The 22,153-nt window shown below is 40.6% G+C and overlaps 1 protein-coding gene across 2 annotated transcripts in view; it reads left to right on the top strand.

Annotated features, from left to right (window-relative positions):
• The window catches only part of RUNX1 (RUNX family transcription factor 1), a 106,747-nt gene that overhangs the window by 41,201 nt on the left and 43,393 nt on the right, over positions 1–22,153 (top strand). Inside the window, exon 4 of one of the 2 annotated variants that reach the window (XM_048495063.1) lies at positions 15,479–15,670. The exons of the other annotated variant lie outside the window; for it this stretch is intronic. Coding sequence (XP_048351020.1) covers positions 15,479–15,670 — 192 coding nt within the window. The remainder of the gene's footprint in view (positions 1–15,478; positions 15,671–22,153) is intronic. 2 annotated transcript variants of the gene reach the window in all.

Raw genomic sequence — 22,153 nt, 5'->3', positions numbered from 1 at the left:
TATTTGTGCGGATCCCAGCAGGGCTGCCTTCTGAATTTGACATATGTTAATTTTGTCAATTCGAAGATGTTTCAAGTGCTGCCCTAGTGTTTTTATTGTTGTTGTTGTTGTTGTAGATTTCACAGCTGCCAGATCTTTAGCTGGTTGTTGGCCTTCATTACGATTTGAGCCTCACCCAGAGGGCTAGGGAGTTGTAATGTATCGGCGTGGCATTCGTGCAGATCCCAGCAGGGCTGCCTTCTGAATTTGACAAATGTTAATTTTGTCAATTCGAAGATGTTTCAAGTGCTGCCCTAGTGTTTTTGGGATGGCGCCCAGCGTGCCAGTTACCACTGGGATGACCTCAGCTGGTTTGTGCCGTAGATGCTGAAGCTCAATTTTCAAATCGCGGTATCTAGTGACCTTCTCGTGTTCTTTTTCAATGACCCTCCTGTGACCCTCCTGTCACCGGGTACTGCTATGTCAATGATGATCACTTTCTTGTCCTCAATCATGGTGATTTCTGGTGTATTGGGTTTCAACACTTTGTCTGTTTGGATTTGAAAGTCCCACAGGATCTTGACCTTCTCATTTTACATTACTTTCTCTGGACAATGTTCCCACCAGTTTTTAGCTGCCCTTATGTTGTAATTCCTGCATAAAGTCCAGTGGATCATCTTGGCCACTGAGTTGTGCCTCTGTTTGTACTCAGTCTGGGCAATCTTTTTGCAGCAGCTGAGGACATGATCTACAGTTTCATCAGCTTCTTTGCACAATTTGCATTTTGCATCATCTGAGGATTTTTCGATTTTGGCCTTGATTGAATTTGTTCTAATGGCTTTCTCTTGGGCGGCTAAAATCAGGGATTCAGTTTCCTTTTTCAGAGCTCCAGTTGTTAACCACAGCCAGGTCTTTTCGTTTATCCACCTTGTCTCTTTGGATTTTCTCCAGAAATTAGCCATGCAGTTCTTTCTTTTGTGCCCGCTTTCAGTCCTCATTTCTCTTAATCCCAGCATTTTTTCTATATTCTTGTTTTGGTTGTCTGGGTTTTGCAGCAAATGTCTGTTCTTCACTTCAATCAAATGCCTGTTCCTTTGACTCTTTCCCTTCACATAATCGGCCAGTGCATGCTTCTCCCTCTTCCACTGTTTGCTGTACTTTGCAGTAAGCCCCTGCCTCCAGATCTCCAGGGAAGGTATAATCTATCGAGTATCACTGCATTGGGTGTAGCAAAGGCATGGTGCCTTGTCCATAAGCTTCCAAGTTTTTCTATCCAGTACTTCCAACTCAGCCTGTGTCCAGTTGGTAATGATTCCTGCAGTGTACCTGATGATGGGTATGGCCCAGGTGTTGATGGCCTTGACGGTTATTCCCACCGTTTAATTTAGATTTCAAAATTTTTCCTGACCCACTCTGGGTGTACTCTCTGCTGACACCAGTCTTCACTTGCCCCATGCTTGATGATTTATCCAGCTGCAAAATGCCTAGAGTTATTTATAAGGAAGCCTCTTGGTTGCACCAATTCTGATGAGTTGGCCGTCAAGGCATTTGAATCCCATCAGTCTTGGTGATCTTGCACCTCGTTATTGTCACATGTAGCGCACTTTTCCAAGTGCCAAACTCCATCGAAATGTCTGTGCTGAATATTCGGACTGTGTTTACTAGTGACTGGATTTCTGTGTCTGATTTCCCATACGGCTTCAAATCATCCATGTACAGCAAATGTGAGATTTTTTCGGAGTCTTTGGCCATTTGATAGCCCAACTTTGTTTTCTTTAAAATTACTGTTAGTGGGATCATGGCAATGATAAACAGTAAAGGTGATAGTGAATCACCTTGGAAAATTCCTCGCTTAATGTTGACTGTTCCAAATTATTATTATTATCATCATCATCATCATCATCATCATCATCATCATCATCATCATCATCATCATCATCATCATCATCATCATCCTCATCATCATTTTGTATACCGCCCTCCCCCGAAGGGCTAACATCATATAAGTAGAGCAGAATTTAAAACATCAGTAATTTACAGTACAAACTTACAGCTCTATTAGTATTAAAACAACTAAAAAACCCCTATAAAGCACAGCTTTCCAAAATACAGTTCTTTGCGTCCAGTTACTAAGCATGGTCAGTCCTGGTTAGTATTTGAATGGGAGACCACCAAGGAAATTCATCATTGCTACACAGAGGCAGGCAGTGGCAAATCATTACTGAACATCTCTTGCCTTGTACAGGAGAGAAAGGGGGGGATATAAATCCAAACTCTTCTTCTTCTTCTTCTTGTCAACCCTGCAGGGTCACTGTAAATCACTGCTACTAGATGGCATTTTCCACCCTCGGAAGAACAAATTGGCCAGACAGCTGACAAATTCTCCCAATCTTGTTTCATCTGGAAGTATAATTGCAAAGCATACTAATTTTATTCAGAACCCTAGCATTATTTTTCTGGCCTATCTGCAAATTTGTCACACACACACACCCCTCCAACTTGATCCCATCCTAAATATTCAGTGTCCTGAAATAACTTTTTATATTTTATATCTGAAATTACGCAATAGACTATGTTATGATAATAGGCTTGTATCTAGAAAAAAGATCATACCTCCCCCATGCTTGGCCTCTGGTTTCATTTTTCAGCTTACAGAAAATGTGATCAATCTCTGATCAGCCTGTTTTTAAGTGCTTATCAGCAATTTTTGCATAGGTTTCAAAATGATTTGATATTGGTTGCAGAGATCTGAGAAAATTAATCATTTATCATGGAAATATCTGTTGGGTTGAGAGGGATGGGGATACATGATAAGATTTTTTTTTTGCCTTTTTAAATATTGGTTAAGAAAATGAAGGAAAAGGCAAGCATGGCTATGGATGACATCTGGAGGTTAAACCAGATATCTTCCCCTATCTATATCTATATCACAGCAATGAGCTGTTTGGACTTCCTCTACAGTATCACCCATGAAGTGTGGGCTGTTTTCTGGAAAGTGGAGAAATTCCTATTCCGAAATTGCCCCTCCCATTACGTGTAGGTTACTTTGTGTAGCACCACAGATCAGAATGGAAATTGTGTTTCTGTGTGCTCAGTACCTCTCTTTCTGTGAACCAATGAGTAACCAGCCTGACTCAAAAGCAAAGTGGCTGGTGATGAGAACTTGAGAAAAGGGAACTTTTTGATAGCAAAAGTGAGGAGACAAGAGTAGGTGGAATAAACTTGCTCTGAAATGAGAGGAAACATTGTCACCTTTTTCTAATTTTTTTTCCAGTTTGCATCTGTCACTTTACCCTTTCCTTATTACTCTTATGAAAGTCACCACTTTATATGTAGGGGGAAAATCATTCCTATAGAAATGAAGATATTACAGCATATTTTCACAAGAACTTTTGCATTGCTGGTTGCTACCTTGATGAAGGAAGTAGTGCAGTATTAAAAAGAAAATATCATAGTGGCTTTCTTGTGTGGATAGTACTGGATTCTTCTTTGTGATCTTGTGGGAATCAGTGTATTAATTAACCCCATATCTGCAATCCAATATGAATTTGACAGGGCTGATAGATTATCATATGAGTACAGTTTTCTTTTTTTTAAAAAAAATTATTGTATCATTTGAATTTTACAGTTTATAATAATATCCTTCTTCATACCTTTTCAAACAATTCATTTTCCCCCTTTTCTCCCTCCCCCCGTTTCATCTTCTTCATAGTTTTGTCACACAAACAGCAGATGAGTACAGTTTTCTGTGAGAGATGGAAAACTGACAAACTAGTGGAGAATCCTGAGGTCCTTAGCTTTCATTTCTTTTTCCCTCTTTATTTTTTAAGAAATAGCTTTATAGTCATTCTGCAGAAGCAATGAGTAAACAAACATGCAGGGAACAGCTATAAAAGGTTCCATTGTACAGCATGGAAGTTCTGCTCACTGTGTGGATACTTGCTGTAATCAGTTCCCAAGACTTCTCTTCTTCTTCTTTTTGCAAACAACCCAAGTACTACAAAAATGAAAGTTTTAGACATAATGAGAAGATAGAGGTAGTGTGTTACTCAACATAATTTATTTTCAGTAAATTATTTGCTTCATAACATTTGTCATTCTATGAAGCCTAAACTGACTGGCTTGAGTGCAAAAATGAAAGCTTTTTTGCCATAAGAAAAGTCATATTAAAAGCCCTAATGCCATTAATTTGCAGCCAATGCTTTGAATGCAGCCATTCTTGCCTCTCTTATCCCCTATTGATGTCATAAATGACTCTGAATCCTGTTTGTTTCTGGGGTTTTTAGATATACAGCTCAATCTATCCTAAGGACAAGGGGTAATTAAGGCACCACAGATCAGAACAGATATAGTGCCTCTATGTGCTCAGCACTAATTATTCAATAACGAGGCCCCTAAAGCCAACTTGAATTATGTTAATTTGTATATTTTTATTTGTAAGCAACTTTTCTCTCCAACTGAGCCATAAAATGGCTTACAATATTGTTCTCTCTTCCTCTATTTCCTCTCTTCCTCTCTCTCCTCTTCCTCACATCAACCACTCTGTGAAATAAGTTAGTCTGAGAGAGAGCATGACTGGCCCAAAGTCACCCAGCAAGCTTTATGGCTGAGTGAGGGTTTGACTCTGATTATCCTAGATCCTAGTTCAACATGACACCAGGCTGACTGTCTTTCATCTCTTCTTTATAGACTCAGGCTTTGGTGAGTCTTTAGGAAAAGAGCATTTCAAATTGTAGAACATTTGCCCAAAAAAAGCATGTCTGCTGTGCTGTTATGGGCTGGTTTGACACATAGTTGATGTGCTGAAGAAGAAGAGGAAGAAGAGGAAGAAGAAAAAGAGGAAGAAGAAGAAGAGGAGGAGTAGTAGTTTGGATTTATATCCCCCCTTTCTCTCCTGTAAAGAGACTCAAAGGGGCTTACAAACTCCTTTCCCTTCCCCCCTCACAACAAACACCCTGTGATGTGGGTGGGGCTGAGAGAGCTCCGAGAAGCTGTGACTAGCCCAAGGTCACCCATCTGGCGTGTGTGGGAGTGCACAGGCTAATCTGAATTCCCCAGATAAGCCTCCACAGCTCAAGTGGCAGAACATTAACATTCCCAGTTGATCTTAGTGACCAGAGGTGGTACATGGTGATAGAAGTGCTTTCTTAAGTCTATGATGGGTCCAGGGTGCTCAAAGCTTTACAGATCATCAACAGTATCATGAGAAGTAATCTGACTTGATCTTTAAGACAAACTGGCTAAAAACTGTAAGGTAATATTTCTCAACTGACATAACCCAAAAAATAACAGACAGTGATACCAGCTTAACAGAAAATAGCCTGTGGTTTGATTGTTGCCTGCTGCTCATGCCCACATAGGGCATTCTGTGCTGCTTTTTGTTACCTGCTGGACCTATCTTTGCAATCTGGCCACCAGCAGTTTTGGTTGACCACACCACTTTGCTGTTGAAAGTTAATACTGTTTGACTCATTCTGTGCTGTTCACATGAAGCCAAGGAAAACAAGGCAAATAATAACCAGCCTGTCTGCAGTTTGGAAACTTCTCTGATGCTCTGCTTTCAAAACACTGTACAGTACCTTACTATATCTCTTTGCAGCTGCAAAGCAGAGGGAAAGGAAGCAAATGGCATAACATACATAAGATTAAGCAGAACCATTAGGAATATGAGAGTTCTCAGGAAACTGGAGTCTCATATGTATGTAACAAAGTGTTCGTACAATACAGAGACTGTTTCGTGGGTTAAAAGAAAATTCTGAGCTACTCTAGCCTCTAAATATAAAAATGTTTCTTTCAAAGCAGCAACAAAAAATAAAGTGCTAGTTCGATCACAAGAAGGGTTATTTTGGTCCATGTTTTAAAGATAAATATTCAAGTTAGGAAAATCCACTTTTCCTTCTATCATGCCATTTGTTTAGCAAAGTTTTGATGACTCAGGGCATAAGCAGGGGAATAGAAGCCCTTTTCAGCCATGGAGTGTTTTTTTGGTTAATGACTGGATTTAACTCTCTGAAGGCTGTTTGGAAATGAAAAGGATTCATAATAGTTTTGAGAGGCAAAGTCACCAAAATACAGAATGATGACCAGCAGCAATGAAAGCAATCCAGAGATTGTCTTCTGCATGTAGAGGAAAACATCTACATCTGAGACAGCATTTTACCAGCATTTTATGCAAGATCATTGTGCATCAAAAAACCAAGGTGTATTTACAGAATCTATTTTATCTGCATAAGACTTTTGGAGCATATGTACCTAGAGTGAGGAAAGCTTGTGCATCCAAATATTTCTCTGCTTGTGTAAAGAAATTTACCAAAAGTATATATTTTTTAAAGTTGCTCATAGTCCTCTGGATCACGGTCAATCTTTTTAAAGTGTAGGGATCAAACAGCACAACATGCTTTGTGGTGGTTTGCACATTCCAGTGCAGTGGTGCACATACAGCTCCTAAAGAGTCACATTGGCAATTACTTTCAATGAAAGGAGGTCCATGACTATTATATAACCTGTGCATCACCCATCAAACACACATACAGTAAGATAAATATTGATATTAAGCATAACTATAACATTTTAAATTACTAGAGTACTTCTGAGCATATAGGTTTGTCTCGCCTTAATACTGTTAAACTTTAATCAGCCCTTGGGTACCTAGGGTGAGGGGATGGCATGGCACAAAGCATTACACAAGCTTTAAGGCTCTCCAAAAGTCTTTATTAGGCTGTACACAGGGGCGAAGTGAGGGGAAACTGTGCCTGAGGCTCGCCCACACCCTTCGCCCCTGCTGCAGCATTGCCCCACCCCACTCAGGAACACCCCTGGGACGCCATGCCCCCTCAATGGCCCAGCCACGCCTTCACTGCTGCTCCACCCAGGGCGTCACCCCCCCCCCTGTGGGCGCAACACCACTGGTTGTACATTAAAAGATAAATGCTTCACTAGATTAAGAATACCCTTCAAGTTGAACGCTAATGTTGCAAGAGACGAGGTTGTTAAGAGTCTCTCTTTGTACTATGTGAAAAGCACCTGCCAATCATAAGCCTCGTTAAGCAGCAGCATTGTCCACTTTCCTGAAAAATGCAGTGGTACCATGACCTGAAGAGTGACTTGTAGCAAGTCAAAAAGCCATATGTGGCTCTTAAACCATTGAGTGAGGTCTATTTTAGACTATTAAGATTTATAAGAAGACTTTTCAGGAAGAGATCATAAATCAGAAGGTCTAAAGCTGTCTAATCCAATTCTGTTATGAAAACTGAATTCTTACCCAAATATCCTTACTATTTAACATTTACTGTCAACAAAGTGCTAGGCACAGTATAGATCATAAACTTGCCAGATACGATGGGGGGTGGAAAATGTCAACACCCAATCAGAACAGGGAGAAAAAGTTAAATTTTTTTGGACAGATTATATTTTTTCCACATTGTCAGTAGAAACACAGTTTGGATTTTCACCCCGCTTACAAACTCCTTCCTCTCCCCACAAGAGACACCTTGTGAGGTCGGTGGGGCTCATAGAGTTCTGAAAGAATTGTGACTAGCCCAAGATTATCCAGCAGGCTTCAAGTATAGGAGTGAGAAAACAATTCCAGTTCACCAGATAAGAGTTTACCACTTATGTGGAAGAGTGGGGAATCAAACCTGGTTCTCCAGATTAAAGTCCACCACTTTTAACCACTATACCATGCTGGGCCTCCTGTTCTCTGAACATTTCAAAGAACAGGGAAAATACTGTACTCGGATTTTCTTCCAAGAGAAAAAGAGAGGACTATTACAGGAGGAGAGACTTTCACCTTATTATTTCTTACATACATATATTTATTTGTTTTGTTTATTGAGGATATATATATCCTTTATACCGTTAAAATAATATGCTATGTGGCTTACAGTGTAAAATTAAAATCTAACAAAGAAATATCAAAATTAATAAATATAATAACTAAAAACAGCATCAAACCACCCATCAAAGCAGTGATGAAACTGAAACGAGGAAAACCAAAATCAGCAATGACAACATCAGTGAACAAATATACAGATTGAGCTGCATAAAGTTAGGGAGTATAAACAGCAATTGCTCTTCAGTGCAAAATAATTTTAACAAGTCACTCAGGGCAGAAGCAAGCTGACATGATAGAGCCCCAGGGGAACACTATACCACAGTCTAAGTTCTACAACTAAGAATGCCCTATCTTGCATGCCTGTCAACTTTACCTCACAGCAAGGCATCTGTAAGCCTCGTAGGTGGAGATGGTCATTCAAATACTATCTGAATTGTCAGTATGGGGAAAATTGACAGTGTAAACAAGTCACATCCTGCATGTGAGCTCCCAAAGGCACCTGGTGGGCCACTGCGAGTAGCAGAGAGCTGGAATGGATGGACTCTGGTCTGATCCAGCTGGCTTGTTCTTCTGTTCTTAAGTAAATGCATTTGCAGATCACTCACCTTGTGGTCTGAATTAACTTTTATTGTACAATTACATGCATAAATATTTTTCTAACCCAAATGGCCCACACTAGCCCAACATTTTCAGATCTCAGAAGTTAAGCAGTTTGTATGGGAGACCTCGAAGAAACTCCAGGGTTGGAATGCAGAGGCAGGCAATGACAGATCACCAATAGGGTCATCATAAGTTGGTTGTAACTTGACAGCACCTTCTACCACCCAAATGTTTTTTAAAAAGTGAGGCAAATAATGTTTCCAATTAGTTTACCTACCAGAAATTCTCCTGTCTAGATAGTTTCAAATGCTGATTTATACCAGTTTAACTGTCATAAACTGTTCTGTCTAGGTAATTTCATATGCTGATTTATATCATTTGAGTTTCCTCAAACAGATTTTGCTTTGAATGAGAATTTATAAAATTACTACCACATTGATCAAAAAGCAATATCAGTTTATTTATTATGTTAATAATTAGTACACTGCCTTTCTACCCCTTCAACAGGTAGGTTGCATCCCAAGAAAGATAAATAACAATGATACTATTGCCGCAACATTTTTAAAAAATAACTCAGAACGACAGCATAATTTAAATAAAATTATGCAAACAAGGGTACCAGGGAAAAAAATCCTGAAGGGTCAAACAAACAAACATTGTCAGGCATCTAAAAGATTACATGTTTGGCATCAGGTGCATAACCTTCTAAGGGAGTTCCATAAAAAGGGTGCAGAAGAGGCCCTCTGCCTAAGCAAAGATGATTCTTTCATAGTAGCGGAGCTATAAGGAGGCCGGGTGCGCGCATTGCACTGGGTGCAAGCCTGGGCAGTGTGAAAATCGCCCCCTGACTGCGACCCCCTTCCCATCTTGCCCTGTCTCACCAGACCTGGTCCCGCCCCACCAGCCTGGCTCATTTTCAGCCAGCAGAAAGCTGTTTTCTGCCGGCTAGAAAAGATAAGTGGGGGGGCTGCGGGGGGAGGGGCTGGAGCCGCAGGGGGCGGAAAACACGGAGTGCACCCCAGGCGCACTGCTGGCCAGCTACGCCTCTGCTCCTTCAACATTTTGTCCAAAAATAGTTTGTAAGCTATGTTGCTCAGCGCAGCAGCCAACAGTTTCCAAACAGCGTGACTACAGCATTGCTACTGATTTCTGAGAAGCTTCTGGTCATTAGCCTGATGGCAGTGGGAATGGGGACAATGCAGCACTGCAGAGAAGATTAATTTCATAACCAACTCTGGGTCTTACAGTAAGGAGATAGTTTTGCATAAAGAGCGACATGAAGCTTCTTGTTAAAATGATAAAGCATCTCGGCAGTAATTATGCAGTATATTTTGATTTAAAAGCACTGCAAGTGAGATACCTCCACCCCATCCGCCCAAATATTTATCTTATTGAAGTGGCAAGTTTGGTCTAGTTGGCACTATACAGGGCATGGATGTGAGAAATATTGCTTAACCCCCTGGCTCATCCTGCCTCAGTTTTACATCTCTTTTGGGAAAAGGGGAGAATAATTATCTCCTTTGTAGAAAAATGGTGAGGATGAATAAATTCAAACTGAAGAAGCATTTGCTTTGTATATGGAAAATGCTATAGCCGTACAAATCATCTACCATTAACGGCTGCTATTTCTGTTTAAATCCTCCTACACAGAAATGCCTACCACAGTGGAAATGGAATGTGGATTGTTTGTTATTCTGCTGCATTTACAGGGCTGATTGTCATGGGGATTTTTCTTTGGGCAGACAGTGGGAAGTCCCCACTACATTCTGGATCATTCACATGATGTTGTGCCCAATCCTGGCTCAACATGTGTGACTTTATTCTGGATCATTCTTTCCCAGTAAACCGTATGAAAGTGCAAAACCTCCCCCCTTGAATACAGCTGAACAGGGAACCCTCAAGCTCACTGCAGGAGAAGCAAGTATGTGGATGTTGTGCCAGCTGCCCATCTTGGTAGGAGGCAGAGTTATGCTACACCTTTAAAATGATGAAGGTAATGTCTGTATCCATCACCTCATTAGCCCTTCCACAGGTTTTTGCCCCCTTAACAGCTGAACTGCAGTGCAGCTCTGTACTGCTGCTCAACTGGGCAGAGGAAAGTGAGGGGGGGGCGTGCCAGGCTAGACAAGCTGTAGTTGTTGTCACTTCTGCACAGACACAACAGATGGAAAGGAGCAGGGAGCAGCGTGGGAAGATGGGGATGTCTTAATGTTGTTATCATCTGCTTTCACACCATTCACTACTGGTGCTTCCATTTTTATGATTTCTTGTGGAAATAGCTTGGGCAAGTACAAGTGTTTACTTCCCCCCTCTCCAGTGGTGGGATTCAAATAATTTAACAACGGGTTGTTTACAAGCACCGTTTTACCAATCGGTTCTGCCAAAGTGGTGCGAACCTGCTGAATCCCACCAGTGCCCTCTCCCCATGATTTCCTTCCATACATAGTGTCATGACTCAGCTGTATTTGATACTAATCCAATTGCTCCTTTTATGGATCACAAAAGCTGCACAATGGGGAGCTTTCAAGGTATACAGACCAAGTATATTCCAGGAGAAATTGTGTGTTGAGAGCAGAGTCAGTTAAATGGGAAAAGGGCAGGGTGAGCGGAAATCAGCCTACTCAAGCCTTGCTGAGTGCTTATCCAATCTTGAAAGGTGAAATTACGCGGTGGGGTACTTCTGACTTGCCCTCCCCCTGCAGTTCATTGTTAGATCCCCAACTTCCTTTTTTATTTCTGAAGAGATATCAATGGATTACAATGTGGCAATGGACTCACAGTCTGGGCCACCTCCAACCTTATTCTAGTTATTATTTCCCTTGCACTTGCCTTGAAAAAACCAGCCTAAATTACTCTAGCATATGGTGATCTAGTTTATACATTAATCGTACTAGAAACATGTGAATAGCATGTGGAGTATTAAAACTTAATGTGGAGAAGAATGACAATATCCATGGGATGCAGAAATGTATAGATGTAATGTGTGTGCCACAGCCTGCCCAATAGTAAAGAAGATGTTGCGCCCAACGGTCATTTAATTCAGCTAAAGTTCTCCTATACATTACAATTGATTTTAGGTTAATTACACTGCAGCAAAGAACAATTTTCAAGGACACATTGAAAATTGTCTGACAGAGAACCCAAAAAGAAGGCATTGCACAGATGTGCTAAATTGAATGCATGAATTTTTCTGATTGAATTTTTCAGTGTATCTATTTTGTGTAGTGGTAGACTGAGCAGTCATCACCATGAATCCTGGACCCTGGCTGTCCAGACCATGAAGCTGAAAATAATCTCCATGTTAAAGTCCTTTTACATGAGTACACAGCTTGCCTGACTCAGAGTATTTGAATTCAAGTCAAGTGTCTTGAATCCAAGTTCAGATTTACATTGCCAGCAAATGAAAGGACTTTTGCATTTGAACTCCAAAAATATCAGATGAAAGTCTTTTTTAAAAAGCAGGGGGGAAGCAGGGCAGGCTAATGGGTGTAATGATAAAATCACTTCTAGATACCATACTCCCCCCCCCCCCTTTTATTCCTGTGATAATTTATAGCTCAGTGTGGAATTTGAGATGCAGTCAGTTGTGCCAAAGGGTCTGGCAGCAGGAAGAAGAGAGACTCTGGAACTGCAGCACAATATATAAAATTTAATTTTAGCAGCTAGTAGGCACAGGGCACTGCTTTTAAGTATACATTTTCCTCTTAGAATGTTTTGTTTTTTAGTCCCCTGTCTTCATGAAAGTTTGTTAGGCTGTGTGAAAGAATGTTCTACAGAGCAGAGGACATGCTTAACTCTTCAGACAGGATTATCTTTTCATTTGATGATCTGCCTCAGGTGAAAAATAAATGGAAATTATGTGTTCAGATTTCTTTTAAAAGCCTGAGGGGAAAAAGGGGTGAGCTGCAGTAGCTTTTCAGTGACTTCAGACATGCCAGCTCTGTGATGGTTTGCCATTGTCTGCCTCTGCATGGTCTGAGAGAACTGGGATGGGCCCATGTGGAAGAGTGGGGAATTAAACCCAATTCTCCAGATTAGAGTGCCGCTACTCTTAACCACTACACCATCCTGTCTCCCTCACTGACTATAGCAAGAAAAGAAATAAGAAAGGAATGTTGGGTCTGGAAGTACAGTAGCTTCCACTGCTTTAGGAGAAGGTTATAAAAATTAGTGAAGAGAAAATTGACAAAATAAGGGTAGGATGACATGTTTGTGTCCTACCCTTCAGGAGCTAGAACACCTCTGGCACTATCTGATGTGTTTTCATACCATGTTGTCGCAAGTATGACAGCCTGAGAGCATAATCTCATATCTCACTTTTGCTCCTGAGCATGACTAAGGCCCCTTCCAAACAGCAAACGTATAACGGGTTGCAGTTGGGATAAAGTAACCCGTTTTCCTGTTTTCGTGTTCACATGCATCCATGCAGGCAGCAATTGAAGCCCACAGAAAAATCTGGGTTGCTGTTGCACCTTCACACGGAAACGTGTCTCTTTTTTAAAAATTCCCACTGATGCATAGCTACACAGGCATGCACAAATGAACTCCCACAGCCATGTTGATGTCTCATGATACGACTATCTGTACCTGCATAGATACGCAGATGTAAGCTGCAAAATTTTTAAAAAGGGAAACTGAGGCGAATAAAGCGCCTCTTGCCTGGCTGTTCACTTGCAAGCGGCTACAACCCATGATTTTTGAAAAGACTTGCCAATAACACAATTCGTTTTAAAAAAACAGTTTGGAGGAAATAACACAGGGCAGATTTGTTTTAGGGGTGGGATCTGTGCGAAGTTCTCCCCCAAAATGGGCTTTTTATTGTCCTATACCTGTGTTTATTGGCTGGTGTGGAATGAGCCAAAGATAGGGCTGTGCTGCCTTGGAAAAATGATGGGTCATCAGAAAGGTAAAAATATTGAGAAACAAAAATAAATATGCTGTTCAGAACATAGGGGAATGTAGCTGTTTTCCACTTATTCCCATACTCACATACTCCCAACTTCTTCCAGAGGCAGCAAGTAGCTCCTCTGAGGATCATGCAAGAGAATTCAGGGTTGGCAACTAGTCCAGCTCCACTATAATCTTTATTAGCACAGGGAGACAAATGCCTTTACCTGTTTCTTAGCTCCTAAACTATGGGATGCTGAAGTGTAAGAGCCTTCCAAGCAAAATTACTTTGTTAGTACCTATTTTGTTGGAGCAATTCATTATGTAGACTAACCATCCAAACTTGGGGCTAGATGTGACAGGTAGCACATATAATATGGATTACCAACAACCCTCTGTTATATTTAACCAAAGAGCTGCAAACATGGATGGTTGATCTATCAGTTTTCATTTTACAAAAGCCTTTATATCTGTTTTGCCGGGTGAAAGTGAGGCTATATTTGTTGAAAGTATTATAGTACTGAAGGATGTGAACAAAATGTGTTCTTCACTGTGGTTTGTGGTAAGACTTTGCCAGCTCATTGGCTGTTGCTAAGCGCCTAGGTCTTTGACCTATGGAGTACAACAGGGTTCCATTCTGTTCCCTTTGCTCTTTAAAAGCTGCATGAAACCACTGAGCAAGGTCATCCAGATTCTAGAGATTTGGTCTGTGTTGTCACAAATATGTGAATGAAACTAATATCTATCTCACACTTCCAGCTGTTCTCTGGGAGTTTGGATAAAACATAAATGTGGGGTGGATGGAGGCTAATAAGCTGAAGATTAATCACGAAAATATAGAAGTTATTGTATAGTGATACAACAACAAACACCCAGTTTCCTTTAACATAATACTGAAACATCAGGGCAGATCCCTTGGCTTGAAATAGAAGATATAATAGTGCTTAACTAAAAGCTGTTTCTTGTACACTGAGCCCAGGATTGTCCTGAACTGATTCTAAACAATTTGTGTAGGCCTAGCCCTCCTCAGGTTACCAGTAGGGAAGTGAAACTGTGTTCCTACTACTACTTGCACTGAAGTCTTCTGAGTTAGTCGCTTAAAGAGTATGTAACAAAAGTGCTACTGGCATGTGGAAGCACTGAGCTGGTAACTGAGGTGTCTCCTGTTCTGAATGGGGTTACACTCCCATAAAAGAAACAGGTTTGTAACTTGGGGAAGCTGCTTGATGAACAGGTGGTTGCTGTGACCAGGAGTGCCTTTAATTGGCATTGACTGATTAACCAGCTGTGGTCTTTCCTAGCAGAAAACATTTGGTCACCACAGAGCATGCCCTGTGAGCACGAACATAGGGTTGCCAACTCTGGGTTGGGAAATACTTGGAGATATTGGGGATAGAGCCTGGGGAGAGTGACATTTAGAGAGGGGAGAGACGTCAGCAAGGTATAATGCCATCCTCCAAAGCAGCCATTTTCTACTTGGGAACTGGTCTTGATCGTCTGGAGATCAGCTGAAATAGTGGGAGTCTCCAGGTGCCACCTAGAGGTAGGCAACCCTGCATGAACAGCATACCTTAAGAATCACCTACTCACATACAAACCTACCCAGCCACTACAGTAATCTGTGAGGCCCTGCTTGGAGTGTTCCCACCTTATGAAGTTATATGAGGGGCAATTTAGGAGAAGCCCTTATCAGTTGTGGGATCAATAGTAGAACTCCCTTCCCAGGGATATTTGTTGTCCCCTTCTGTTCCTGTCTTCCAGCAATGGCTGAATTTTTTTTTTACATTTGACATTCTCTCAATAAATTATTCTCCCTGTCCTATGTTTTTAATTTATGCCTTCTAGTTTGTGTGTGTGCGTGTGCGCGCGCATGCATGCATGCATATATATGTATGTATTTATGTTTGGGTTTTTAATTTGTTTTATGATGTTTTTAGTTGTTAGACACCTTTGTGTCCCTTGATGGTATGAGAGGCTGGATAGAAATCTTCTAAATAAAATAAAGAAACAAATAATGTACTTCCCAATTAAATAAGTGGATTGACGCTTTCCTGTTCCTCATCAATACAGAATATTTGTTGACCTTCTGTCATGGCTATAACCTATCATAACCTATCAACAAATTTGGGAATGTCAATGAGAGATTTTCTCATCTTCTCCCCCCCACCCCCACAATAGGACACCGTCAGAAACTAGATGAGCAGACAAAGCCTGGGAGTTTGTCCTTTTCAGAGCGTCTGAGTGAACTGGAGCAGTTGCGCCGTACAGCCATAAGGGCCAGCCCACACCACCCAGCCCCCACACCTAATCCAAGAGCTTCCTTGAATCACACCACTGCTTTTAACCCTCAGCCTCAAAGCCAGATTCAGGGTAAGTACGTGTTCCCCTTTCCAAACTGGGGGGGGGGGGGAGTCATTTCTTGACCATTAGAAGTAAAATTAGCATAATCTGATGTATGCAAAGAGACATCAGGGTGCAGTTTCCTTCAGTGCCTTTCATCCACATGTGAATTTGAACCTGGAATTATAGAACTGACTATTGCAAACAAACAATGATATGGAGTAGATCCAGTTTGACTTTAGTTCAAAAAAATTTGTAGAGAAGTTTGATAAACAGAGTAAAAGAAAACTGGAAGAAATCCCATACTAGAATGAATGTTCTTAATCTCTGCGATTATCTGTCACTATGAGGTTTCCCCTGCCACAACATTGCATTTTTTTTAGTACAGTCAAAGCCCAAAAGCTTATTTTCCTAAGAGAAAACATCTCCAAAGAGAAAGCAATGGGCAGGGAAAGACTTAAGCATGGAGTACCAAGGATTGTCCTTTTGGTTTCATTACATGCATTTTTCTGTATAACACAGAGTTAGGCCTTTACTCTGCCTACACACTCCATCAACTAAGAAGTTGAGTGTTGTGGTCATTTGACCACTTCAGCTATTCTGACTGTGAAAAAAATGAATACTGTGTTAAGGAAGTATTAGTTCTCTTGGATTGAAGAGCTGAACACCCAGAAACATGCTTAGATTTAATCAAGTATAACCTTCATGACAGCCTTCTCTGGCTTGACTTGTGTTGCAGTGTTTTTGCCCTAGCTCTGACTCTAGGAGCCATGAGATGATGGTGGTGCAAATAGCTCAATGAACAGAATCTATGTCCTGCAAAATGGTAGTAAAATTGCTGTAACTGAAATTATATATTCCATTGTCAAGCTGAAAAAAGCAGCATGATATACCTTAATGGCATCCAGTGCCAGCCTTATCATAGGCTTGGCAGGCTGAAGCCTAGAGCCTCAAAATCTAGGGGGCCTCCAGCCAAGGTGTATAATATTTGTCATAGGCCTTTCTTACACATGCTGTCATAACGCACTGTATTCTCTCTAAATTCTTTATTCTCTTTAGTAATTTTCCTTCAGTAATAATCCTTGACTTAACTCAGTTTTTTTAAAAAAAACTCTTCCATCTTCCTCTAGTTGTGAGGGTGTGGGATTGGAAGGGGCCTCACAAATAGCCTATGGCTGCTCTTCATCTAAATCTGGCACTGGTGGCATCCATACATTCATTTTAAAAACAAGCACTGGCTAGTCCATTTTGGCATATCCAAAACGCAGTGGGATTGCAGTCTTGTATGCCTTTCAACATGACAGGCCAAAAGCAATTCATAGGGGGGAAAATGCATAAGAATGCATTTCTGACTTTGTAAACAGTAAGTCTGTTCTACTAAACATATATGAATCCTAATGCAATGCATGTTTACTGAGAAGTAAATCCCATGAAATTTAATGGTGCTTATTCTCAGCTCAGCATTTCCTTAAGAAGCAACTCTTAAACAATTTGCTCTATCTAGAATAATCACCTGGACTCTTTTGGGATAATTTCTCAGTCCTAAACAAATTTAATTTTAATGTAAGTTGAATTGATTGCAATTAAATTTACTTCTATGGCATGCCTGGATAAGTTAATTTTTGAGGTATTAGGATATCTTTAAAAGTATAAATTCCAGACCATACAATTCCAGACTATACAATGCCAACAAATTGAAACAATCCCATCTTGTTTACTGTTGCTTACTGAAATCTCATTTTGCGTCATGACAGCAGCTGAAATTAAATGGGTGAATGACTTGATTAAACACCCTCTAATTAATATATCTATGTACATTTTACAAAATCTTTAATTAAGCATGTCTGAAATTAGGAGCAATGGCATATTGCTCTTTCTTGGGACATTTTTTTTCATTTTAGAGGTAAGTACTTGATTAGTCTCCTGGTCTGAATTGTTTTGGAGGGAAAGCAGATTCCTTGGTCTTAAATCAAGAATGTACTTCTGAAGTTCTGTATTTAGGCTCAGTGGTGTGTTCCATTTATTTTAAAGAGCAATAGCAACAATATTAGTATTATGTTTAGTACTTAAAACATGTTAGTTCTTTACAAGTTTAAAAGAAGTAAGATTCCTATCCCCAAGCTCACAACCTATGGACATGATATTCAACAGTTCATATTACTATAGGAAAGAAAACTAAAACTTGTGGTTTAGCCCTTTCAATCTATATATATATAAAAAGCTAACCATGTATTTGTTGATGATAGTATACCTCAGTAACTGCTGGGCCAATTCCTCTGAAAATTCCTAGCCACTATAGTCAGCCAGGTGAGAGTGTTTTTAGATGTTCACATACATGAAATTTCACACCTGGCCCAGGTAAAACGCCTTTTTCCTGGCGCTCCATGGTGAAGGACATGCAGCTGCCTGTGTGTAACTGTCACCCTTAGAATGTTCGTGCAGCTTAGAATGTTCACTCAGATGGCCAGATATGTGCAGTGAAAACAGTACATAGGGAATGACTCGAGTGGAAGTGAAACACATACACACACATACACACGAGGGAGAGGGAAGGGAGGGAGAGGGAGGGAGGGAGGGAGGGAGGGGTGGCATGCAAGGGAAGAGAGGGAGGGAGAGGAAAGGGATGGAGGGGGAGGCATGCAAGGGAAGAGAAGTGAGAGAGGGGAGAGAGGGAGGGGTGGCATGCAAGGGAAGAGAAGTGAGGGAGGGAAGAGAGGGAGGGGCGACATGCAAGGGACGGGAGGGAGGGGCCAGGCACCCTAGATTCCTTGAATACTGTGGTTACAGTTAAGAAAACCAGGCACATATTACTCAGGAGTAAGCTCGGTACAGCAACCGTGACATACTTTGAATGGCTGCGTCGCGCCCCTCAGAGGGTTTCCTCAGAAGCGACACCCAAACTTACTCCCAGACAAAGGATCATGACCAGCCAGCCTAGATGTGTGGGAGAGGTGCCTTTCCATTCCCTTCCAAGGAATGCGAACACACACATCACTGACATCGCACAGTATCAGGCGGCGTGTTTGCATGAGCACGTACTGCTGGCCTCTGCAATTGATTTGCTGCTACTGTTCCTTTCCCATTTCACCACAATAAGCCACAGCAACGCGTGGCCAGGCCCTGCTAGTCTTAGCTAAATTGTGTAGGTTTGCAGCATTACCAGCCAGAATTTAAGAATTCTTTTCTTAAAGTTATTTTTTTCTATGTTTAATCAACTAGAGGTGAAGTTACTATTAACACTTTCTAAAGAATTTAAATAACAGCAAATGTCAGAAAACTGTGAGGATCATCTGGACTGGAAAACACAGATCAGAGCCAGATCAGATCAGATTTCCCTGAGGTGAGGCAGCAGAAAGGCTCAGGACTTTTCCCTGAGGTGAGGCAGCAGAAGGGCTCAGGACTTCTGCCAGAGTTCACTTCAGTCCACCCCACTAGGCCTCAGCTACACACACTGCCCAGTGACACTGGGGAAAGGGCTGCCAGCAGTGGTGAGCATAGGCAGTAGAAGAGTTCAAAAGCAGACAGGGGAAGGACACACATGGTGGGGGGGTTAGGGCAGGCACTGCAGGGCCTCTTTGTAGTGCCTTTTCCGGACAGCAATAATGGACCCTGCTGATTCAGGGCCGCTCTTTCTGTTAACATTTCTTTCCCTTCTTTTACATGTTTCCCTGTAATATGTTATCAACCCCACAATCTTTCATATTCAGGTTTAAATGCATAGAAGTTCTTGGGTTGGTGTGACTAAAAAGTTTTTTAATAACTGTTCTGTGTATTATAATACCTTAATTCTGGATTTAAGGCTGTACACTGTTTTATGTTCCATAAATAGAAACACAATTTGTCTTTCCAAATGCTCTGAACAAATATACAAATATTAAATGTTTGAATAACAACAAGATGATTACTTCCTATGTCTTGGTGGATATATGGAGAGTGTGATAAAATCAAATAATAAAATTTTCAACAGCTCTTAATAAACATTTCTCTGTTCAGAATTTCTAATGGGATTTTCAAACCTCAGGTGGGGCCTGGCATTCTTCTAAAATTACAACTGATCTCCAGTTTTCATAGATCCATTTCCTGGTGGAATTGACACCTTTGGAGGGTGACATCACATACTTCCTGAATGCCCTCCTCAAACTCCACCCTCTTCAGACTCTGCCCTCAACTCTATTGGAACACAGAGCTGGCAAACCTAATTCATGCCTTTTAAAAAGCACTGATAATCTCCCAATTAACACTTCCCCTATGAAAGTGATAGAATGGGATACCTTTGTTTTGTAGCTATGATTTTCTCCACGTAGTCATACATTTTTGAACAACCTAACTAAGCATTCTAATACACGACTCAAAAAACTGTTACCATTAGCTTCTAAATTCTATAAAACTCCACATAAATATAAATTTAAAATAAATAATTTGTATAGATGTCTACATTTATGAATTAGGAAGGCAATAGAGATGGTCACCACTAAACTACTGTATGCTTGTGAGATTTCTTATAAAAATCTAAAGTTCTTTTTCTTTAACTGAGTTCCTATTTTTATCAGGTATTAAATTTGAAACAGAAAGCAGTTTGTGTGTTGAAAGCAAGTCCACACAAGTTAGTGCTCATAAATTGCTATAACTGACTTCGGGGTTTCTTTCACAGATGAGAAGGAAAATACACCTGTCCATTTAAAAACTTAAAAACCTAAGCCCTCACACACCAGAAAAGTATAAACTGAATAGTTGTTCTTTCAAGTTCGAAAAACTACTTTGTGCGCATGTCTATATGGTTTTACAAACCAATATTTATTCTGGAGAATAATAATAATTTGCTGCATACTGTAATGACTTGAGAAGCCTTATGGAGAAAATGTTGTAGAACTGGAATAAATTCAGTCAGACTAAGGTTGCCATAACCTACTGGGTGTGGGAGGGGTGGGGGAGATAAACTTAAGAAAAAACCATTCATGACATGGGCTGCCCTAGAAATTACCAAAAACTCAAATTTACTCAAAAACTAAAAAAACCTCAAATTTACCATTGTGTTTCTGGTGATCCCTAGAGAATTGTGAGGTCACTTCTGGAAAATTCAGAAGTGATATCATGCAGTTGCTTCAGATGGTAGCTGTGATGGTCTCCAGTAGAACAGCGAAATTCAAGAAGCTTCTTAGAGATCAACAAGATTTTTTTATAAGTTTTCGAGGTCAAAACTCTAATGAAGGGAGCTTTGACTCAAAAGCTTATACCTGTCAGCAGTGTCAGTGATTTGAGACCAGTAGTACCTTGGATACCTACAAGATTTTCAGGTATAAGCTGTCATGAGTCAAAGCTCTGGTGAAGGGAGCTTTGACTCGAAAGCTTATACCTGGAAATTTGTGATTGTCTCCAAGGTGCTATTAGACTCAAATCAACCCCATTGTTGACAGCCTTTCCTGATCTCTCCCAGTCTCCTGCTGATTCCCAGACTGTCCTGGAAACCACAAGTCAGAAGAAATGGTCACTTGAAGTTTGCCTCAATCTTGCTATATCTGCAAGTTATAGCTGATACTAATTTCATTGTATTTGTGAATTGTTCCATATTTGACTTGTCCAGTTGGGGGAACGTTCATCCTTCAAATACTTCAAAATTAAAAAGAAAGGCAAAAATGTTGTCATGCCAAGAGGAAAGCTGTCCTATGTGCTGCATAATGAGTGGCTATGGCACTAATGAATCATTCTATTCAGCACTCTCTATTGTTAAGAGAGGCCCAGCTATCTCTGTGGCAAAGGACTGTAGCTTGAGGATAGCAAAATGGAAGATCCCCAGTATGTGAAGCTAGAGGAAAAGTGGCCATCTTGTTCTGCTGCCTTCTAGTTGCCATCTTATTGTAAAATATGTAGGACTAAATTGATATAGTAGTGGCTCTGTAGTGGCAGAAATGCTTGTAACATTCGATTGAGGCTCCTTTTGTTACTCCTGCTATCTATCACCTTCATATTTGTGTACCAACTACTGCACTGCATCTGGTTATGAATAGTACTTTTAGGAGCCAAAGGACAAATCATGTTCTTGTGTCAGCATTTGATTTGATTCAGCAGATAGGTCTGGTGGAGTACCACATATTGTGCTGTTCCACCCCCATAGTTATTTGCTCCAGCCTAAATGTTTGTTTGACAGCACAAAAGGTCATTGGGTTAGCCCATAACATTTGTGTTTATACCATCCTCTTCTTCTTAAACTGCAGGAAAGAATGTTTTATAGAGCACTGGAACAATCCAAACAAAGTAATGTATTTATTCAAGACATTATATCCCACCTTTCTCAAACATACTCAAGGTGGGTTACAATGGTATTAAAAATAACTATAAAATCATTTCAAAAATAACACAATCCAAGCCCATTTGGCAGACTGCAAGAACAACAAACTGCACTGCAACAGGCCCATAAGAAATTACCATATAATGCAAAAGCCTTCCTCAACAATCCTTCTTTACATATAAATGTTATCGTATTAAGTCACTGCACATTATCTTAAAAGGTTTTTT

This window comes from Sphaerodactylus townsendi, linkage group LG04 (genome assembly GCF_021028975.2).
Source record: "Sphaerodactylus townsendi isolate TG3544 linkage group LG04, MPM_Stown_v2.3, whole genome shotgun sequence".
Lineage (NCBI taxonomy): Eukaryota > Metazoa > Chordata > Lepidosauria > Squamata > Sphaerodactylidae > Sphaerodactylus > Sphaerodactylus townsendi.
This window is presented reverse-complemented; position numbering and strand designations above follow the sequence as displayed.